Source organism: Mytilus trossulus, chromosome 8 (assembly GCF_036588685.1).
Source record: "Mytilus trossulus isolate FHL-02 chromosome 8, PNRI_Mtr1.1.1.hap1, whole genome shotgun sequence".
Classification (NCBI taxonomy): Eukaryota; Metazoa; Mollusca; class Bivalvia; order Mytilida; family Mytilidae; genus Mytilus; species Mytilus trossulus.
In genome coordinates this window covers 33,539,018-33,560,716 of record NC_086380.1, presented here as the reverse complement: position 1 = coordinate 33,560,716, position 21,699 = coordinate 33,539,018, and the positions used below count along the sequence as shown (strand labels likewise).

The 21,699-nt window shown below is 33.1% G+C and overlaps 2 protein-coding genes across 9 annotated transcripts in view; one reads left to right on the top strand and one right to left on the bottom strand.

Moving 5' to 3' along the window:
- Nucleotides 1-7,418, bottom strand: part of LOC134680846 (cytochrome P450 4B1-like) — a 29,092-nt gene extending 21,674 nt beyond the window's left edge. Inside the window, exons 1-2 of one of the 5 annotated variants that reach the window (XM_063540102.1) lie at nt 7,263-7,418; nt 775-978 (exon numbers count right to left, since the gene is read on the bottom strand). In XM_063540102.1, the coding sequence (XP_063396172.1) occupies nt 775-939 (165 nt within the window). In that variant the 5' untranslated portion in view covers nt 940-978; nt 7,263-7,418. The other 4 variants (XM_063540106.1, XM_063540107.1, XM_063540101.1 and 1 more) reach the window with 4 other exon arrangements.
- The window catches only part of LOC134680848 (cytochrome P450 4B1-like), a 29,785-nt gene continuing 10,840 nt past the window's right edge, over nt 2,755-21,699 (top strand). The window contains exons 1-9 of one of the 4 annotated variants that reach the window (XM_063540111.1): nt 2,770-2,873; nt 3,569-3,821; nt 10,951-11,150; nt 12,499-12,700; nt 13,342-13,469; nt 13,815-13,939; nt 18,803-18,865; nt 19,688-19,811; nt 20,548-20,680. In XM_063540111.1, the coding sequence (XP_063396181.1) occupies nt 10,986-11,150; nt 12,499-12,700; nt 13,342-13,469; nt 13,815-13,939; nt 18,803-18,865; nt 19,688-19,811; nt 20,548-20,680 (940 nt within the window). In that variant the 5' untranslated portion in view covers nt 2,770-2,873; nt 3,569-3,821; nt 10,951-10,985. Of the gene's footprint in view, nt 2,874-3,568; nt 3,822-7,416; nt 7,458-7,506; nt 7,552-10,950; nt 11,151-12,498; nt 12,701-13,341; nt 13,470-13,814; nt 13,940-18,802; nt 18,866-19,687; nt 19,812-20,547; nt 20,681-21,699 lie in introns of those variants that run through there. The other 3 variants (XM_063540108.1, XM_063540112.1, XM_063540109.1) reach the window with 3 other exon arrangements.

The window sequence follows — 21,699 nt, the reverse complement described above, 5'->3', positions numbered from 1 at the left end:
TTAAATAGATATAGGAAGATGTGGTGTGAGTGCCAATGAGACAACTCTCCATCCAAATAACAATTTAAAAATTAAACCATTATAGGTTAAAGTACGGCCTTCAACACGGAGCCTTGGCTCACACCGAACAACAAGCTATAAAGGGCCCCAAAATTACTAGTGTAAAACCATTCAAACGGGAAAACCAACGGTCTAATCTATATAAACAAAAAGTCTTGATGAGATCTAATAATTTCGTAACTTTTTTTATTTGACTGATCATGATTGAAAAAGGGTAGTGTTTAAGTTATGTAAGTTTGGTGAAAATAAGGCTTATAACAATTATCCCTAAATAAAGGAAGATTTACATAAACATGATAAATATAGATTCTACCACTGCATCAAGTGTAATATGATATTTATCCACTTGAGACAGTTAAATTTTCAAATTTGAAACGTGAGGCTCGCCGAGAAATTTAAATGTTTCTCTAATGATCGGGATTTTCAAACAATATGCAGGCAAACATATTCCTTCTTTATGAATGATCTGCAAAAAGATGTGTTCTTTCTATGTGACGTCATCAGGCATGGTCACCTTTTTTCATGCCGTCACAATAGAAAATTCAGAAGAAAGCATTAAAATTCGACGTCATAATCGGATTTAAACCAATGATGAACTGATATCAAACGAACCACACGTTGATTAAATTTTGTTATACAATGGGTGCAGAAAGGGATAAATTCATGAAGAATTAGAGAAAAAGCTATATAAATCCAACATGAAATAATTATTACCTGAAAAATATTTCCAAAGAACCAATGTGGCTTTGGACCTGGTAATTTTGAAACAGACGTTATCACAAGTCTCAGCCATTTCAAATATTTAAATATTCTAATAGCAGCATAGGTCAACACCAAGGTCACAGCACCGACTACAAATGTCCATGTTAATGTACCCATAATTCTTATCTGCTGCTACTGTTTCCCATTATAGTATTCCTAAAATTAAAAAAAAAAAGATACTTTTAATGTTAGGCTCACTTATTTTTACTACTTTTGATAAAAAATCTACATAAGATTATAATATAAACTGTTAACACAAACATATGTCTAACAGTAACCTTTATGTTACCCATTCTAACATCTGACTCAGATTCTGTGTGTTTGTTTATTCTAAATTGGCTAGAGGAATAGGGGGAGGGTTGAGATCATGCAAAACATGTTTAATGTGGCACATTTTTGTGCCTGTCCCAAGTCAGGAGCCTCTGGCCTTTGTTACAGTCTTGTATGTTTAAAAAAATAATCATTTATGAGTTTCAGAGTTTAGTGTGACGTCCATTTTCGCTGAACTAGTACAAATTTTTGTTTAGGGGCCAGCTGAAGCCTATCTCTGGGTGCAGGATTTTCTCGCTGTGTTGAAGACCCATTGGTGGCCTTGAGCTGTTTTCTTCTCTTTGGTCCGGTTGCTGTCTCTTTGACATGTACATTCCCTGTTTCCATTCTCAATTTTATTTATGTAATTTTGATAGAATAATGAAATTTATAAAATCAAAATGGCATTTATAATTTGAACATATAAACAATTTAAATTATTCAACGTTAATGAATCATGACTAAAGTTTCAGAGCCCAATTACCTCCATGGAAATGAAGAGAAAATTGCCAATGCTTTAAGTCAATTCATCTACCAATCAAACACCACTGCGGATACCACTGACTTATCAAAATTGGTTCCCTTTCAATTCACCTAAACATTAAAACTTTAATCATGTAAACTATGCAAAAGTTCCATTAGTCAATGAACTAATTTCAGTAAAATTTTATAAATAGCTTAGTAAGAACAGTTTGTAGTCATTAAAACCCCCCAATTAAATAAAGACCATGTTTATGATGTTTATATTAGTAACTCAGTTGCCCTTTTACAAAGCCATTTCTGTTTAACTGTTGAGACTGGGCCATTATTTAAATATCACCAAGAATATGTCTTACTATTATACAAATCCTTGATATCTTCAGTTGAACAAGTTTGCTGTTTACAGTTTATCTCTATCTATTAAAATATTCAAGAAAATAACCAAAAACTGCAAAATTTCCTTAAAATTACCAATTCAGGGGCAGCAACCCAACAAGGGGTTGTTTGATGCGTCTGAAATTTTAAGGGCTGATAGATCTTTACCTGATGAACAATTTTACTCCTTCTCAGATTTGCTATAAATGCTTTAGTTTCAAAGATATAAGCCACAAACTGCATTTTACCCCCATGTTCTATTTTTAGCCATGGCGACCATCTTGGTTGATGGCCAGGGTCTTTGGATACATTTTAAAAACTAGATACCCTAAGGATGATTTAGGCAAAGTTTGGTTTAATTTGGCCCAGTAGTTTCAGAGGAGAAGATTTTTGTAAAAGTAAACGGACAACGATGACAACGACAGACGACGACAACGGCAGACGACAGACACCAAGTGATGAGAAAAGCTCACTTGGCCCTTTTGGGCCAGGTGGGCTAAAAAGTACATGTAAAAGAAGTTTTATAAGATTTAGTTACTTTGTAACTTTAAAACCAAAGTAATATAATACATGAAATATAATCAATGCTATTAGTGTAAAGTTTAATGATGAATGTACTGACCAGTGATTTTAAGCTAGACCACTTAGTTCATAGTTTTACCTGAAATAAGGTGTAATATCCCAAGTGTTTGCTCCAAAACAGTAGGTAGTTTACATTTGTTTGTCCTTGTTATTTATATATATAAACATGTACTACACAATGTTTAATCAACATAAGTGGAAGTTGAATGCACCAAACTGAGTTTACCTGTACTGATAAATGTCCGAGCTTTAAATCTTAAATCTAGAGGATCTGTTAAAACATATTTGGCTGAATCTATTAATGGGTAATGTAGATTTAAATATTAAAAGGCAAGATATATGATATAAATATATATATATATCATAAGACATTAACATGATTAAAAGACTTTTAATAGTTATATTCTGTAAATAAAAGTACCCTAAACGCATTCCTTAAATTATACCTACATTGTCAACATTACTATTATATATATATATATATATATATAAATGTATTTAGATAATACAGTTCAAGTTCAAGGTCAATAATTCATTGTCAATCAAAGATACTCATTACAGATCTATGCAATAACAGACAGAATTATCTTTATTGCAATCTTTTATGATATTACAATGATTTCTGAGGTTACCATGATTTTAGGAATAAAATGATGAAAGGAAAAAAAAACATATATATATTTGATAATCATGATAATCTGATAATTAATATATAATATATTATATGTATTTACATAAATAAAAACCGTCACATCTATCTTTGTATATATATTTATGTTTTGACATTGACAAATACAGAGATCCTATGGTAAAATAGAAAACTGAATTCTGGATACTGAATAAAATATGTTGTTTCTTGTCCGAGGCTGCCATACACATATACTTGTAATCACAATTGTATATATAGATAAACCAAATCAATTTCATCTAATTTGTACTTCATTCCTTACATCAATTGATGTACATGCATGTTGTACATATTGATCAAATTTTATTTCAGACTCTTGGGATTGTCACTTTAATCTTCAATAAGCTCCCTGGAACTAATAAAATACTCACCCTGAGTGCAAGTGTTGAATGGAATCAGGAATACATGTTATAATTTGGACTTGACGGCAAGGATTTTAACACATTTTACCCTAACTGCATGTTGATGATGTTGTTGATGATGATGATGATGATCACACCATATCAAGCGTATCATTAAGATTATTATTTTCACTTGAATTCAACTAGCTAATCAGTATTGTAGGGTACGTATGTAACAGATAGTGTAATTTTGAAATTTATCTACAATTCACGTTATTCAACTGAATTTTTTTGTGTTCTTTTTTAAACAAAGCAATCATTTAACATAAATAGTCGTGCACTGCTCTATTAAAATAAACTAATTTCAGTAAAGATTAATAAATGCTAGTCCAAGAAAACAATGGAATTGATTTACAAAGGTTTTAATTATTCTATTAGTATTCTGTGAAATTAAACAGATATATATAATGTTCACATTGGGTATATATATTTGTGAAAATATACCAGGCATGCAGTATTTACTTTCTCGAGAATGGCATTTTACCTGACTGCCCGTATGAAATATTTAGCAGGATTCTTACTAAACTATAGCAGGAATTCACATGGAATTGGCAGCAAATCTTAAATCCCTGTTTTAGACGTACTAAGAAAAAATTTGTTTTTTCTGGCAGGATTTTTCATTTTCCTACAAGATTCCTGGGTTACTAACAGAAATTTTTTTTACCTGCTAGAAAATCTTTCTAACCAGGATTTTTTTCTTATTCAAGCAGGATTATTATCTTGACTGATATTGATTTGTATTCAATTATCTTTAACTGAATTCCAGTTTGCTAATAACATTTATTTTGCTGTGTTATATTAGCAACCAGGTTCCAGTTTACAATTTCAAAAGTTGGAGGGTAAAAGATTCAGATTGTGTAAAAACAATGCTGCAAAGATTAAATAATTATCAGGGAAATATTTGAATATATAAGACAGGATTGCTTATGAAGGTATTTGAGAAGAAGTTTAAATATGTATATTCTTTGTTCTATTATATGTGGCTGATATTCAAACTAACGAATGACCCAGTTGTGTAATGTGTAAACACTTCAGTTTATAACATATATTTATATTAATTCCTGCTAGAAAATCAACTTTCCTAGTAGGAATTTATGAAAAAATCCTACCAGGAATATTCAAATTAGAAGGAAAGTTGACAGGAATCCTGGTAGGAATTTTACTTTCCTGACAATTTATTCCTGCTATAATTAGTTATCAAAGGTACCAGGATTATAATTTAGTACGCCAGACGCGCGTTTCGTCTACATAAGACTCATCAGTGACGCTCCAATCAAAAATATTTATAAACCCAAACAAGAACAAAGTTGAAGAGCATTGAGGATCCAAAATTCCAAAAAGTTGTGCCAAATACGGCTAAGGTAATCTATGCCTGGGATAGGAAAATCCTTAGTTTTTCAAAAAGTTCAAAGTTTTGTATACAGGAAATTTATAAAAATGACCACATTATTGATATTCATGTCAACACCGAAGTGTTGACTACTGGGCTGGTGATACCCTTGGGGACGAAACGTCCACCAGCAGTGGCATCGACCCAGTGGTGTAAATAGTTATCAAAGGTACCAGGATTATAATTTAGTATGCCAGACGCGCGTTTCGTCTACATAAGACTCATCAGTGACGCTCCAATCAAAAATATTTATAAACCCAAACAAGTACAAAGTTGAAGAGCATTGAGGATCCAAAATTCCAAAAAGTTGTGCCAAATACGGCTAAGGTAATCTATGCCTGGGATAAGAAATCCTTAGTTTTTCAAAAAGTTCAAAGTTTTGTATACAGGAAATTTATAAAAATGACCACATTATTGATATTCATGTCAACACGGAAGTGTTGACTACTGGGCTGGTGATACCCTCGGGGACGAAACGTCCATCAGCAGTGGCATCGACCCAGAAGTGTAAATAGTTATCAAAGGTACCAGGATTATAATTTAGTACGCCAGACGCGCGTTTCGTCTACATTAGACTCATCAGTGACGCTCCAATCAAAAATATTTATAAACCAAACAAGTACAAAGTTGAAGAGCATTGAGGATCCAAAATTCCAAAAAGTTGTGCCAAATACGGCTAAGGTAATCTATGCCTGGGATAAGAAAATCCTTAGTTTTTCAAAAAGTTCAAAGTTTTGTATACAGGAAATTTATAAAAATGACCACATTATTGATATTCATGTCAACACCGAAGTGTTGACTACTGGGCTGGTGATACCCTCGGGGACGAAACGTCCACCAGCAGTGGCATCGACCCAGTGGTGTAAATAGTTATCAAAGGTACCAGGATTATAATTTAGTACGCCAGACGCGCGTTTCGTCTACATAAGACTCATCAGTGACGCTCCAATCAAAAATATTTATAAACCCAAACAAGTACAAAGTTGAAGAGCATTGAGGATCCAAAATTCCAAAAAGTTGTGCCAAATACTGCTAAGGTAATCTATGCCTGGGATAAGAAAATCCTTAGTTTTTCAAAAAGTTCAAAGTTTTGTATACAGGAATTTATAAAAATGACCACATTATTGATATTCATGTCAACACCGAAGTGTTGACTACTGGGCTGGTGATACCCTCGGGGACGAAACGTCCACCAGCAGTGGCATCGACCCAGTGGTGTAAAATAAATTTGAATATATATACCTAGTAGGAATCACATTATTCCTTAACTAAGAAAATCCTAGGCTGTTTTTCCTGGTGGATTTCTGCTACAATGAAGCTGGAATATGCACACTTTCCTGTTAGGAATTAATTCATAACAAATTCCTACTAGATTCCTTGTACATTCCTGTAGGACTAGTTTGTACTAGCAAACATGACGTATTTAATAAAGTCTTTTTTTGTACAGTTTGCATGAAGAACGTTACTTTAAATAGTTATGTCTCTTAAATCTTTTTGCTATAGTTGATTTTTAGTGTGATTTGTGTTGGTCTGATGAGCCAATGGGGGGGGGGGGGGGGGGGCTTTGGTTGCAGGGTGGTCTATTAGTAGTCGAATTTGGTGGTTCTCTCTGCATGGCACTATCATGACTATTGATTTCACTACTAAAAACTGATAAGAAATAGCACATTTAAGTGATGAAAACGGTGTTATAACACCAATCAATCAATCAATCTGATGAGTGAGTCAGTTGTTGCCGTTATCTTTAATATATTTGTTTTTCATTGTACATTAATCAGGTTGTCAGGTTGTCAGCTGTTCTTTGTTTTACATTTTACATGCCGAGGCAATTTAATAAATTTTATCAGTTATATAGCTCTAAAACATTCATGCTTTTAAAACCTGGGACATAATATGTTGACAATACTATTCCCAGCTATATAAAATTAAAAATGGAAACGGTGAATGTGTCAAAGAGACAACAACCTGACCAAAGAGCAGCGGAAAACAGCACAAGGCCATCAGGGTCATTCAAAAGTCATGTCTACGTGTCTATCTACATGCCAATCTTCTAACAACAGAGCCAAATATAATCTAAAAACTACGAATCACAATAGGGATTTGATCATGTCATTTTGTCCTCCCCCTTTTTTAGAATTATGCCCCATTTAAACGTAGATCCCGAAATAAATCATAACTTACCATGATGTAAAATATTAAGTTACAACTAGTTTACCTGAACGAAAAAATTCACAAAATCTAGCAAGCAAATAGATAGATTTTTGCTATTCTATAAATCCTTTCGATAACATTCATTGTCCCTTCATTTTGTTGACATTTTTTGCGAATCGAAATTCAATGCTCGTTTCCCTCCCCTATGCACTACATCCCGAACTGAGAATTTATTTATGAAACAAGTTTGTTCGTGACAGTATGTCACTAACAGATCCTTTAAGCTCACTCTTCTTCAATCTTCTGTTTTAAGTACAGACTTGCTTATATGTTTTCCGATTTATGAGACTGAGGTATTAATGCTTGAAATCCTCCATTATTATAACAATAGACAACATTATATTAAAACTGGAAATTTAGGAGGGTAGGAATATACCTATACCGTCAGGCGTCAAACGGTAATTTTAGGCTACCGTTAATAACGTCAAATTGGTTAAAATTTTACCGTGAGTCGTCAAAATATCCTTATTGTGATTCGTCAGAGGTCTCAAATAATTATTGTTACCTTTATTTTTGGGAAAAAATTAATGTGATTCGTCAAAATCAGTCGATTTTTTTATCGTCTATAGATAAGAAAGTGTACATTTTATCGTCATGCACCAAAAATTATCGTTAATGTCATTGGGCTAGAATTTTTACTGTTATTTGTCATGAGGGTAACCCCATTACGCTCCTCATGTAGAACACTATCAGACAGATAATAAACAGATATAATTTCAACATGTTCAAAGCAGTGGTTCAAAGCGTAACCATAACATTTAATCACATATGTGTGATTGTTCTCAATACAAACCATTCTATATATATATAAAAAAAATGTGGCTTTTATACATTTGGAAATTATAAGGGGGGTTGGAGGGGTCCTGATCCAGAAATCCCAGGCTTAAAAACATGAAATCCTGAGGTCCCGTATTTAAAGAAATTTAAATCCTGACATCCCGAAATTCGAAAAAAGAATTCCCAGATCCCGAAAGGATCAATTCTGAAATCCAGAGCTTAAAAAAACACCCGATCCCGGAGTCCCGATAAAGGCCCCCCCCCCCCCCCCCCCCCCCCCCAATTATATGTCATACTATATCTGGTAACCGTATTCAGGCTAATAAGTATGGTCAGATCATATGTTTTCGTACGTCATATGAATTTGTACTATGAATGCTTTTTTAATGGAAATTGTGACATCACAATGCATTGTTAGTACTGGTAGTCGTACAAAAACCAATGAGAAGCGTATATTTAAAGACTCCATGGATATGCTGGTCTGGCCTCACCTAATAAGTCAAAGTAATATAATTTATAATGTAGACTTTCTTCTGTAATATATTGTGTCATTTTCCTGGGTATGTTTGTGTAATAATACCTACACCAAATTGGACTAGGATAGCCACTGTCAAAAAGCTAGCCAAACGTTCTAACAGTCCTTTGATGTTTGTTCGTGTATTGTCATTGGTGATAGGTTGTATTAATCTACCAGTACATACATCCATGCATGTACATGTGCATATGATGCCTTTGAAGAGAATGGACCATTGCCAGGAGTCTTTTATGTTTTTGAAGTTTGTCATTCACCCTCATGTTTAAAACTGATCATTAAGATATAAAAAATGAGGTAATGCTGATGAGACAACTTATAATCCACCACCTGGAGATCTATAAGTTCAAGGATGATTGCTAACTTCTACTGTAATAAGTCATGCATACCAATTTCATCCTTCAAAAATGAGCAAAACCAATATTTAAAAAGATGCTGGATAACAAATTCAGGAAACAGCATGGTTTAACTTTAAGCTAATATAACATTAAACAACATGAACATGATGAACAGAGATTCATTATTGCAGAAAGCTACCAAAGACAACCATTCAGTGGACTACAGGCTTTTGAAATCCAGAAGGCACATAATTCTGTCATGTCTGCAGTGGTTGGAAGTGCATAGCTAGATCGCAGTACCTCTGCCTCATCTTATCTCCCTGGATCAGATGATGAAATAATGTCAATGCAAAAACTTGTATGATATCTATACTATTAAACGAGAAGACCTCATTTTGGGTGTCGCTTCTCTTCCTTCCACAATAAATCAATCATCATGTCTCTGTGTCCTATAGGTAACATGCATAGTCCCATTTGTCATCCATTCTTATGATTATTCAGATTGAGTTATTTTGGGAGAAAAAAGAGAAAAAAGGAGTCCGGATATGATTCCGTCATCGGACTAACTTTTAGTCATAGATTAAATTTCCGGTTTGAAAGATGCGCAAATACAACCAATCGTATGATAGATAACTAAATATGAAAAATAAATAAGCCAATTAGAGCGTTCTCCATAGCATGGGGTTTAGATCGCATGAACCACAACTATCATACCTCCTTATAGAGGACAATAATTATTTTTCGTGTTTATCTATATGTAAACTACGATTATTATACTTTAATATATGGAGACTCTCTGTATTCTGTCTACTGTTTTCTTTGAAATGTTTACTATTAAGGGGTCATACCAGTTGTATATATAATATATTAAAATAAGTAAAATATTTGACACAAGTACAACCAATCGTATGATGGATAACAAAAATGGAGAAAAAAAAATAAGCCATTCAAAGCGTTCTCCATATCATGATGTTTAGATCGCACGAATCACAACTATTATACCTCCTTAGAGAGGACAATTAATAATTTTTCGCGTTTATCTACATGTAAACTACGATTATACTACTTTGATACATAGAGACTATCTAATTCTCTATGGGACTTTCTGTGTTAGTAAAGAAAGTCGGGCCTGATTCTGTCTACTGTTTTACTACTTCAGGGGTCATACCAATTGCATATATATTAAAATAAGTAAAACATGCTTAACTTCATCTAAAACTACCTCGACCAATAACTTTAATCTGAAGCGGGACAGACACGGACAGACGAACGAGCGAACGAACGGACAGACTAACCTGAAAACATAATGCCCATAAATGGGGCATACAAATTTATTGTTGAAAGGGAAAATAGTGATTTAGCAAAAATGAAAGTAAGGTAGAGATTAAAAGTAGGCGAGCATTTTTCGGAGCGTCGGGATCGTGTGTTTTTAAGCTCGGGATTTGGGGATTGATCCTTACTGGATCCTGGAATATATTTTTCGATTTCGTGATTTCGGGATATGCATTTCTTTTAATTCTGCATCTCTGGATTCATGGTTTTAATCGCGGGATTTCGGGATCAGGACCCCTCCGGCCACCCTTCAAATTAGCCTTAGTCATTTATACATGAGTCATATCCTACAATTGACATCTTAATAAGGCTCTCAAAAGAAAAAAAAAGACTGACGGATTGTCATAGAAGCATATTTTATTAGACTAATAATGATCTATATATAAGCAGTTATATTTTTTTCATGTTTGAAACGGTGCAAATTGTTAATTTTATTTGACTTTTACCAAAAGCAGCATTGTACCAAAGGAGAAGAATAATTGTGGTCTGAGGCCAGACACACGAAAATATTTGAATTTAACAGAAAGGAAACAAATATCGGACTTTTTAACTAGGGAGAAGGCTTTTCATACTTTTTATGAAATTTCCCATACATACAATCTTTTACAAAAAATCATCCTACAACAGTCCACAAGCTGTATATGCCTGCGATTTCGCGGGTGTGTTCTTAGTAACATTGAAAATAGAGATAATTTTATACTGTCAAATTTCAGATGCTCGGTATATACAGTAAATAACCAGTGTTACCATGGTAGCTGTTTTGATGTCAATAGGGATTGGTGTAGGTGTTTTGATCCTCACAGTTATCATTATAAACCTCATCAAGTTCTTACAATGGCATGGTAATATGGTCAGGACTCTGTCTCATTTTCCAGGACCTAAAACACATTGGTTGTTTGGAAATGCACTCCAGGTATTTAGACTTAAAAAATATATTAACTTTATACAATAATTTATTCCAATTTAAAGAATTTAAATATACAAGTCTGAAAATTTGGAGATAGGACATGATTGCCAAGCATACAATTATTCAATGAAAATTAATCAGACAAGGATGTAAACAACTTTTTGTCTTATGCAGCAAAAAATACTGCAATCTGATTGGTTAATTACCCGGGTGTAAATAACACCACACCCTTGTTCACCTCGGGATAAATAAAATTTTGCCAAAAAAAAATAAATAAAAAAAAAATAAATAAAAAATAAAAAAATGAATAAATTTGCGCCTCAGGGTGTATGAATTTTCAACAACAGTGTAAAATTCTGTACACCCCTGATTACACCAAGATAACTAATAATATGTCATGTACAGTCTGTAACAATGAGGAATTCCATATCTTTGATAAGCTATAAATTTAAAGGCACCAGGAAAAACAAAATGTCAAATTATTCAAAAGACAGGGACATAAATAATGTGGCAGGGTTAAACATTTAAAAGGTGTGGGATATATATGATACCAATGAGACGGCAATCCAATGGTACAAAAATAAAAGACATCATATTTGAAATGCACAGTTCGACCAAAAAAAGTCAACAAATAGAATCAATATTGAGTCATTTATATGATCATGATGAATAAAATGAAATATGGTAGTATATATATCAATAAGACAACTACCCAAAAACACAGATAGCTGTAATAAAGATATATAGAAATTAACATACAGTCTTCAACAACAAAAATATGTAAAATAAAATTATTGTCCCAAAGTCCAAAAAAAGAAAAAAGAAATTTAACAAAAACTATCAAAGATATTATAACATTTTTTGCTGGTACCTGTGTTGATGAAATGAGAAAAAGGTAATAAATTCCAAATTTCTATAATTGTCTTTTTTTAATGCCTGATAGACCTATTCTCCTGGAATGGGTGTAGATATGTGATAGTTGCCCCTGGACATTATCTATATTTTTCCCGGTTTTTAGTGGAATTCGTGTTGTTTCTTAATTATTATTTATAACTGTTGATGTAAATGTCCTTTGGTTTTGTGAGTCTTTGCTTACTCTTTGGTTTTGATTGTTATTGTCTTTCAAACTATCACAGAAAGGGGGATGACAGACTTTTAGTTTGTGGGAATATAAGGGTAAAAATGTAGGGATGTGGGATATACATTTGTAGAGGGGACAAAGGTGGCATCTGGGAAAAAGAAGGAAAAAAGCATAATTACATAAAAATAACAATAAAAAATCCCAGATCTTGAAAATGATCACCCTATATATGTCATCCAGCTTATCACACCACGCTGACACTCAATTTTGTAGATTGAATCCTTTGATGGATTTTTCAAAAAGATGTTTAAGGAATATGTGGAAGAAAAAAGATGTAAAGCTTTCGTCTACTGGTTATTTGTTGTACGACCTTTACTGACCTTGACCCATCCAGACACTATAAAGGTCGTTATGAAGTCAACTGCACCAAAGTCTAGAAAAGGGGCAGGAATCTCCTTTATGTTACCATGGATAGGTAAGTTTAGGCAAATAAGTCCATACAAGGGGCAGATAATTTGTGTATGTGTATACTATGGAGTCATTTATTTTCATTGTTATCAATTTTTGTGTATTGAGGAAAACTTACATTTTCGTGGATATTTGATTTCATGGTATTTGCCAATCTCTGCATACCCAAAGTCTAGAAAATTTGTAATATGTTGAACATTTGAATATTGTGGTTCACCTGTACCCATGAAACTGACAAAAATTGGTATCCAACGAATAATAATGAATCAATCTGCAGTACCATTATTGCATTTGCAATAATAGCTAGACAAGGTTCACAAAATAAAGTTCACCTACACTGTGTCATGGATCGATAAATTCAGTTGAAAAAAAGGCATACCTGATCACATTAATAAACTGTCAATCCCTATAAAATGTCTGCATTTAATGCATGATATATAAGCAATTCTTTAAAAAAAATAGTAGAAAAAGATTTAACTATTACAAAGGCTACATGATATCTCTGCTAATCTGTTAAATTTTCAAACATAAAATGAACATCACTCATTTGAATGTCTTTTGATACAAAATTTTACATAATTTGCCAATAATCTACCGTAACCAAAACTTGAAAATTAGAAAATATGGTATCCTTATATTTATGCACAGGTGAAAGTTTACTGGTTGCAGATGGACCAAAGTGGGAAAGAAACAGAAGATTGTTAACACCAGCGTTTCATTTCTCCATTTTAAATGGGTACTTCAAAATATACAATGATGTGACAGATACATTATTAGTAAGTAATATTTTATATAACCTTATTATGTTAAATTTGTAAGTCAACATCAAAAAACATTGATTTAAGTTTTTAAATCTGATGGCTGAAAAGTTTACTTTCTTTAGCTAGGGCAGCAAATGAACATGACAAATATTTGATCTTGACTTTTGAACACACATTTTCTCAGTATAAAACACATCTGCCCCAATTTCAACTTATGATCTAAAGAGGAGACTAGGGTTTTATATCATGAAAATATTTATTTTTGAAAACTATAATATGTACATACGTACTTATCTCTAAAAATCTCAAAAGGTAAAATAATCAAATATATAAGGTCTAATATTCTATTTTCTTTAACAGGAGAAGTTTGCAGAGGAAAGTAAGAATGGAAAATATGTGGAAGTGTTTCAATATTCAGGACTGGCTACATTAGAAATCTTGTTACAGTGTGCTCTGTCATACAAAGGGAATATACAAGATGTAGGGTAAGATCTAGATATCTTGTTACAGTGTGCTCTGTCATACAAAGGAAATATCCAAGATGTAGGGTAAGATCTAGATATCTTGTTACAGTGTGCTCTGTCATACAAAGGGAATATACAAGATGTAGGGTAAGATCTAGATATCTTGTTACAGTGTGCTCTGTCATACAAAGGGAATATACAAGACGTAGGGTAAGATCTAGATATCTTGTTACAGTGTGCTCTGTCATACAAAGGGAATATACAAGACGTAGGGTAAGATCTAGATATCTTGTTACAGTGTGCTCTGTCATACAAAGGGAATATACAAGACGTAGGGTAAGATCTAGATATCTTGTTACAATGTGCTCTGTCATACAAAGGGAATATACAAGATGTAGGGTAAGATCTAGATATCTTGTTACAGTGTGCTCTGTCATACAAAGGAAATATACAAGACGTAGGGTAAGATCTAGATATCTTGTTACAGTGTGCTCTGTCATACAAAGGGAATATACAAGACGTAGGGTAAGATCTAGATATCTTGTTACAATGTGCTCTGTCATACAAAGGAAATATACAAGACGTAGGGTAAGATCTAGATATCTTGTTACAGTGTGCTCTGTCATACAAAGGGAATATACAAGATGTAGGGTAAGATCTAGATATCTTGTTACAGTGTGCTCTGTCATACAAAGGGAATATACAAGATGTAGGGTAAGATCTAGATATCTTGTTACAGTGTGCTCTGTCATACAAAGGGAATATACAAGACGTAGGGTAAGATCTAGATATCTTGTTACAATGTGCTCTGTCATACAAAGGGAATATACAAGACGTCGGGTAAGATCTAGATATCTTGTTACAATGTGCTCTGTCATACAAAGGGAATATACAAGACGTAGGGTAAGATCTAGATATCTTGTTACAATGTGCTCTGTCATACAAAGGAAATATACAAGACGTAGGGTAAGATCTAGATATCTTGTTACAGTGTGCTCTGTCATACAAAGGGAATATACAAGACGTAGGGTAAGATCTAGATATCTTGTTACAATGTGCTCTGTCATACAAAGGGAATATACAAGACGTAGGGTAAGATCTAGATATCTTGTTACAATGTGCTCTGTCATACAAAGGAAATATACAAGACGTAGGGTAAGATCTAGATATCTTGTTACAGTGTGCTCTGTCATACAAAGGGAATATACAAGATGTAGGGTAAGATCTAGATATCTTGTTACAATGTGCTCTGTCATACAAAGGAAATATACAAGACGTAGGGTAAGATCTAGATATCTTGTTACAATGTGCTCTGTCATACAAAGGGAATATACAAGACGTAGGGTAAGATCTAGATATCTTGTTACAGTGTGCTCTGTCATACAAAGGGAATATACAAGATGTAGGGTAAGATCTAGATATCTTGTTGCAATGTGCTCTGTCATACAAAGGGAACATACAAGATGTAGGGTAAGATCTAGATATCTTGTTACAGTGTGCTCTGTCATACAAAGGGAATATACAAGACGTAGGGTATAAAGATCTAGATATCTTGTTACAGTGTGCTCTGTCATACTTAGACAATATACGTATAGTGTCTTGAAATATGAAATTTATTTGTATGAGGCTTAGAAATGGGAAAATGCGAGGTTCTACCGAGCATTTTCTCGTTTCTTGCCGAATACAAATAAATTTCATATTTCAAGACACTATACGTATATTGTTTTTATACTGAAATCGAAAAAAAAAATGAAAAATGAAAAAAACATGTAACAAAAATTGTTAAAAAAAGTGTTTGGAATTTCCCTCTAGAGGTACCATTTTGGGGTATTTCCCTATGAGCGTAGTCCAGGTGGTAAGACATTGGCGTATTAAGGAATTAGAAAGGGAAAATGAACTTAATTAATAACATTTGATAAACATGATATATAAATAACCAATTTGAAGACATAAAAGTTTAAATTGAAAAAAGTTTGACCATTGTTACTTTACGTTGTCATGGTCGTGACGTGATGTTGTTGATGAAATACAATAAGGAGGCGGGGCTTATAGGTCAGTTGGGGTCATTGACGTATAAAGCTTACGTTTATACGTATAGCTTTATCTGTACAGTAAACTAGCTGATTGCAGTATAAAAAGGGAATATACAAGATGTAGGGTAAGATCTAGATATCTTGTTACAGTGTGCTCTGTCATACAAAGGGAATATACAAGACGTAGGGTAAGATCTAGATATCTTGTTACAGTGTGCTCTGTCATACAAAGGGAATATACAAGAGGTAGGGTAAGATCTAGATATCTTGTTACAGTGTGCTCTGTCATACAAAGGGAATATACAAGACGTAGGGTAAGATCTAGATATCTTGTTACAGTGTGCTCTGTCATACAAAGGGAATATACAAGATGTAGGGTAAGATCTAGATATCTTGTTACAGTGTGCTCTGTCATACAAAGGAAATATACAAGACGTAGGGTAAGATCTAGATATCTTGTTACAGTGTGCTCTGTCATACAAAGGGAATATACAAGACGTAGGGTAAGATCTAGATATCTTGTTACAATGTGCTCTGTCATACAAAGGGAATATACAAGATGTAGGGTAAGATCTAGATATCTTGTTACAATGTGCTCTGTCATACAAAGGGAATATACAAGACGTAGGGTAAGATCTAGATATCTTGTTACAGTGTGCTCTGTCATACAAAGGGAATATACAAGACGTAGGGTAAGATCTAGATATCTTGTTACAATGTGCTCTGTCATACAAAGGGAATATACAAGACGTAGGGTAAGATCTAGATATCTTGTTACAGTGTGCTCTGTCATACAAAGGGAATATACAAGATGTAGGGTAAGATCTAGATATCTTGTTACAGTGTGCTCTGTCATACAAAGGGAATATACAAGATGTAGGGTAAGATCTAGATATCTTGTTACAGTGTGCTCTGTCATACAAAGGGAATATACAAGACGTAGGGTAAGATCTAGATATCTTGTTACAATGTGCTCTGTCATACAAAGGAAATATACAAGACGTAGGGTAAGATCTAGATATCTTGTTACAGTGTGCTCTGTCATACAAAGGGAATATACAAGACGTAGGGTAAGATCTAGATATCTTGTTACAATGTGCTCTGTCATACAAAGGGAATATACAAGACGTAGGGTAAGATCTAGATATCTTGTTACAGTGTGCTCTGTCATACAAAGGAAATATACAAGACGTAGGGTAAGATCTAGATATCTTGTTACAGTGTGCTCTGTCATACAAAGGGAATATACAAGACGTAGTGTAAGATCTAGATATCTTGTTACAATGTGCTCTGTCATACAAAGGAAATATACAAGACGTAGGGTAAGATCTAGATATCTTGTTACAGTGTGCTCTGTCATACAAAGGGAATATACAAGATGTAGGGTAAGATCTAGATATCTTGTTACAGTGTGCTCTGTCATACAAAGGGAATATACAAGACGTAGGGTAAGATCTAGATATCTTGTTACAGTGTGCTCTGTCATACAAAGGGAATATACAAGACGTAGGGTAAGATCTAGATATCTTGTTACAATGTGCTCTGTCATACAAAGGGAATATACAAGATGTAGGGTAAGATCTAGATATCTTGTTACAGTGTGCTCTGTCATACAAAGGGAATATACAAGATGTAGGGTAAGATCTAGATATCTTGTTACAGTGTGCTCTGTCATACAAAGGGAATATACAAGATGTAGGGTAAGATCTAGATATCTTGTTACAGTGTGCTCTGTCATACAAAGGGAATATACAAGACGTAGGGTAAGATCTAGATATCTTGTTACAGTGTGCTCTGTCATACAAAGGGAATATACAAGACGTCGGGTAAGATCTAGATATCTTGTTTCAGTGTGCTCTGTCATACAAAGGGAATATACAAGACGTCGGGTAAGATCTAGATATCTTGTTACAGTGTGCTCTGTCATACAAAGGGAATATACAAGATGTAGGGTAAGATCTAGATATCTTGTTACAGTGTGCTCTGTCATACAAAGGGAATATACAAGACGTAAGGTAAGATCTAGATATCTTGTTACAGTGTGCTCTGTCATACAAAGGGAATATACAAGACGTAGGGTAAGATCTAGATATCTTGTTACAGTGTGCTCTGTCATACAAAGGAAATATACAAGATGTAGGGTAAGAAATTATATCAAATTTTCTAATCATCAATTGGCATTCAGGATTAACGTGAGGGTACCCAAATTGCAACCATGTTGAGTTTTTCAACTACATTTCTTTATGTAGATGTATCCTTATTTACTATATAATTCCATCAATTTAAATTTTAATTAATTCCTAGAAAAATTGGTTTGAACCTACCTCCATACAACATGAACAATACATGATTCTGTAAAGAAGAGTACAATAAATTGGATCCAAAGCTGTCAACTTTACATACGTAAATCCTTTAAAAACAGATTTTTTGAAATATTTTCCCAAATAATTAAAAAATAGTTGACAATAGTCCAATGCATGCTTTCTAGAAATGTATATCTGCTGAATGTTTTCTGCTCTTTTTTTTGTTGTCTTTTTGACACTTTCCCCATGTCCATTCTCAATTTTATTGTCACATGTTTTAATTGCTTATTTTTAAAAGTTGACTTTTTGAATATGTCACATGGCAAATTTCCCATCTAATAGATTTATTAAATTGAATAGTTCATCTGTTGATACATTTACTAAGATGGATTTATGTATATTAAAATTTACTAGCTATTTTGAAAGATGTGCATAATTTCAAATCATAAAAACACCAATAGTTCAGTCTCTAAGAAAAGTTGTTAGACTTCTGCTGCTATTATTGCTAAATGGGCACAATTATAAAAAGATACATTTTATCTTTACAGGGAAAGCCATCCATATGTTAAAGCTGTTAAAAGAATGATTGAACTAACACTACATAGATGTCTGTAAGTTATAAATACTGTTCTGAACTTTTTTTGTTTGAAGTACAAAATATTTATAGTGAGAAGTTTGTTTGATCTGAAAAAAGAAGATAATTTATGCCTGGAATGAGGCATACCTAACTTTCATTGTGGTGTAATAAAAAGGGTAGCATGTGATTCGTGTAAACAATTGCTGCTTTTGAGAACCCTTACAGACAAAATATGACCAACTTTGATTATTGTATTAAAATTAAAAGCAATTGAGGATCCAGATAAAAATGATGTCAACACCAGACAGACAAGTATATCGATGCCCAGTCTTCATCAGTTTTCTTCAACAAATTTAGTATGCTGAGTCCCAATAAGAAGATAAAACTAATTTTTGCTAGTAAAAGTTAAAGTTAAAAGATCACAACCATAATTTACCACACTAGAAAAAGTCAGTCATATTTTTTGGGTGAGAAGGGGAAATTTACTTTGTGGTGCCCAAAAATTTATAACTTTAAACTTTCTAAAAACAAATAATTGCACAATACATTGTGAAAAAATTATTGACAGCATTACTTTATTTATAGGTTATCAAAGGTTTCAAAGGAGAGGATGCTTCTGTGCTGCACTCTCATATAATTTTCCATCTTAAGCAAATAAATGATATAAAAATTTATCACATAAAAGATCAAAGGAGAAATGCACCAAAATAGTGATATTGTTTATTAATGTAATGAAATTACTCATTTGAATTGATGCCAAATGGTCTCAATACTATACTGAATCATGCAGTCTGTTACTATTTAATTTGAATCATTGGACTTTGTATATATGACTGACAATGCCTTTACTTTGTAGAAACATTAACTTGTATCCAGAATTTCTATTCAAGCTGTCACCTAGTGGTAAAGAATTTTTCAAGCTCTGTGATTATGTTCATGAGTTTTCAGAAGATATTATTTTGAAGAGAAAAGATGATTTGGTATGATGCATTATGTCTATTGTTGACCTTTTTCACTGAAATGTAATTTAATTTAAGTTTTCTGGTGTGAATTAATATCATTTTATCTTTTATTTAGATATATTTTAAGATGTTGAAAATCAGATATAATAGATGATACATTGAAACCTTTATTGCATATTCAGGATTGCATACATTCATAACATATCATGTATTCCAGCCTTAGATATAAGTAGATGTGATATGAGTGCCAATGACACAACCTTCCATCCAAGCCCTAATTTTAAAAGGAAAACCATTATAGGTCAAAGTATGGTCTTCAACACGGAGCCTTGGCTCACACTGAACAGCAAGCTGTAAAGGGCACCAAAAAATTACTGTTTGGAAAATCTCTAGAATTATCATGCTTAAATTGATATACAACGTATATGATATATTGAACAATACATGATTATATGTCATTCATAAATAAACTGGTTTTAGATCTACTGCAGATCAAATTTTTGCATTGTAAACTGGAAAATACTCACAGCATTTTTATTTATACTTTTTTTGTGGCAGCTAATGTGGGTACACCACTTGAGCTAGATTTTGACATGTTTTTTTCTTCTTAAACAATGTGAAAACATACAAACAAAAAGCTATAAATACAAAGCTTATACCTCAAATGAAAATTGCATTCATAGTATTTCATTTTTTTTCTTTTAAATTTTTTCACCATTAGAATTGAAATTATTATAACTTGATACTTTTATAGAAGGACGACTCCAAAACAAAGAAGAAAAGACAGTTGGATTTTCTGGATATTTTGTTAACAGCGAGAGATGAATCTGGTAAAGGATTGACTAATGTAGAGATCAGATCTGAGGTGGATACATTTATGTTTGCTGGTAAAGGATTATATTTATAATTAAAGCTTATATTTAAGAACTGAATACTTCTTTTTGTAACTTCATTGGGTTGTAAAAGCGTTGACCGAAGTACATTTTGTTCAAAGCGTGGAAGCGCTTCATTCTAAAAATGGGTGCACGATCAAGCTTTTACAACCCTATGAAGTTCCAAAAAGAAGCATTCAATACTTATAATTACATTTATTTTAGCTATGGTCATGAAAAAACGAATTTTATATATTGTTTTATTTAATTCAACTGTACACTTTATTGTGGGACCCCATGCTATCACGGATGATAAGTTTTATCGAGTGATGCAATGGCAGAAGGAATAACATGTGATGTGCAATTAGCCAATCAGAATAAAGTATTATAAGGAAACATACATCTAATGTAAATATATAGATATAAGAAGATGTGGTATGAGTGTCAATAAGACAACTCTCAATCCAATTTGCAATTTGTAAAAGTAAAGCATTATAGGTCAAAGTATGGTTTTCAAAACAGAGCCTTGGCTCACATGGAACAGCAAGCTATACATATACTTGATTGAATATCCAGCATTTTATATGTTAATCAATATATTCCAATTGTGTATCAGATGTTCTGAATTCTGCATGTCCTAAATCTACAAACTTAAATGTAAAGAAATCAAGAGTCCTGATCCTAAAAGAGGGACGAAAGATACCAAAGGGACAGTCAAACTCATAAATCTAAAACAAACTGACAACGCCATGGCTAGAAATGAAAAAAAAAAAAAAAACAATAGTACACATGACACAACATAGAAAACCAAAGAATAAACAACATGAACCCCACCAAAAACTAGGGGTGATCTCAGGTGCTCCGTAAGGGTAAGCAGATCCTGCTCCACATATGGCACCCGTCGGGTTGCTTATGTGATATCAAATCCGGTAAATAGTCTTAATTCAGTAGGTCACATTCATGAAAGGGAAGGGGATTGTAGTTACGACGTAAGGAACATATCCGATATCATTTGTGAAACGGTAATTCCATAA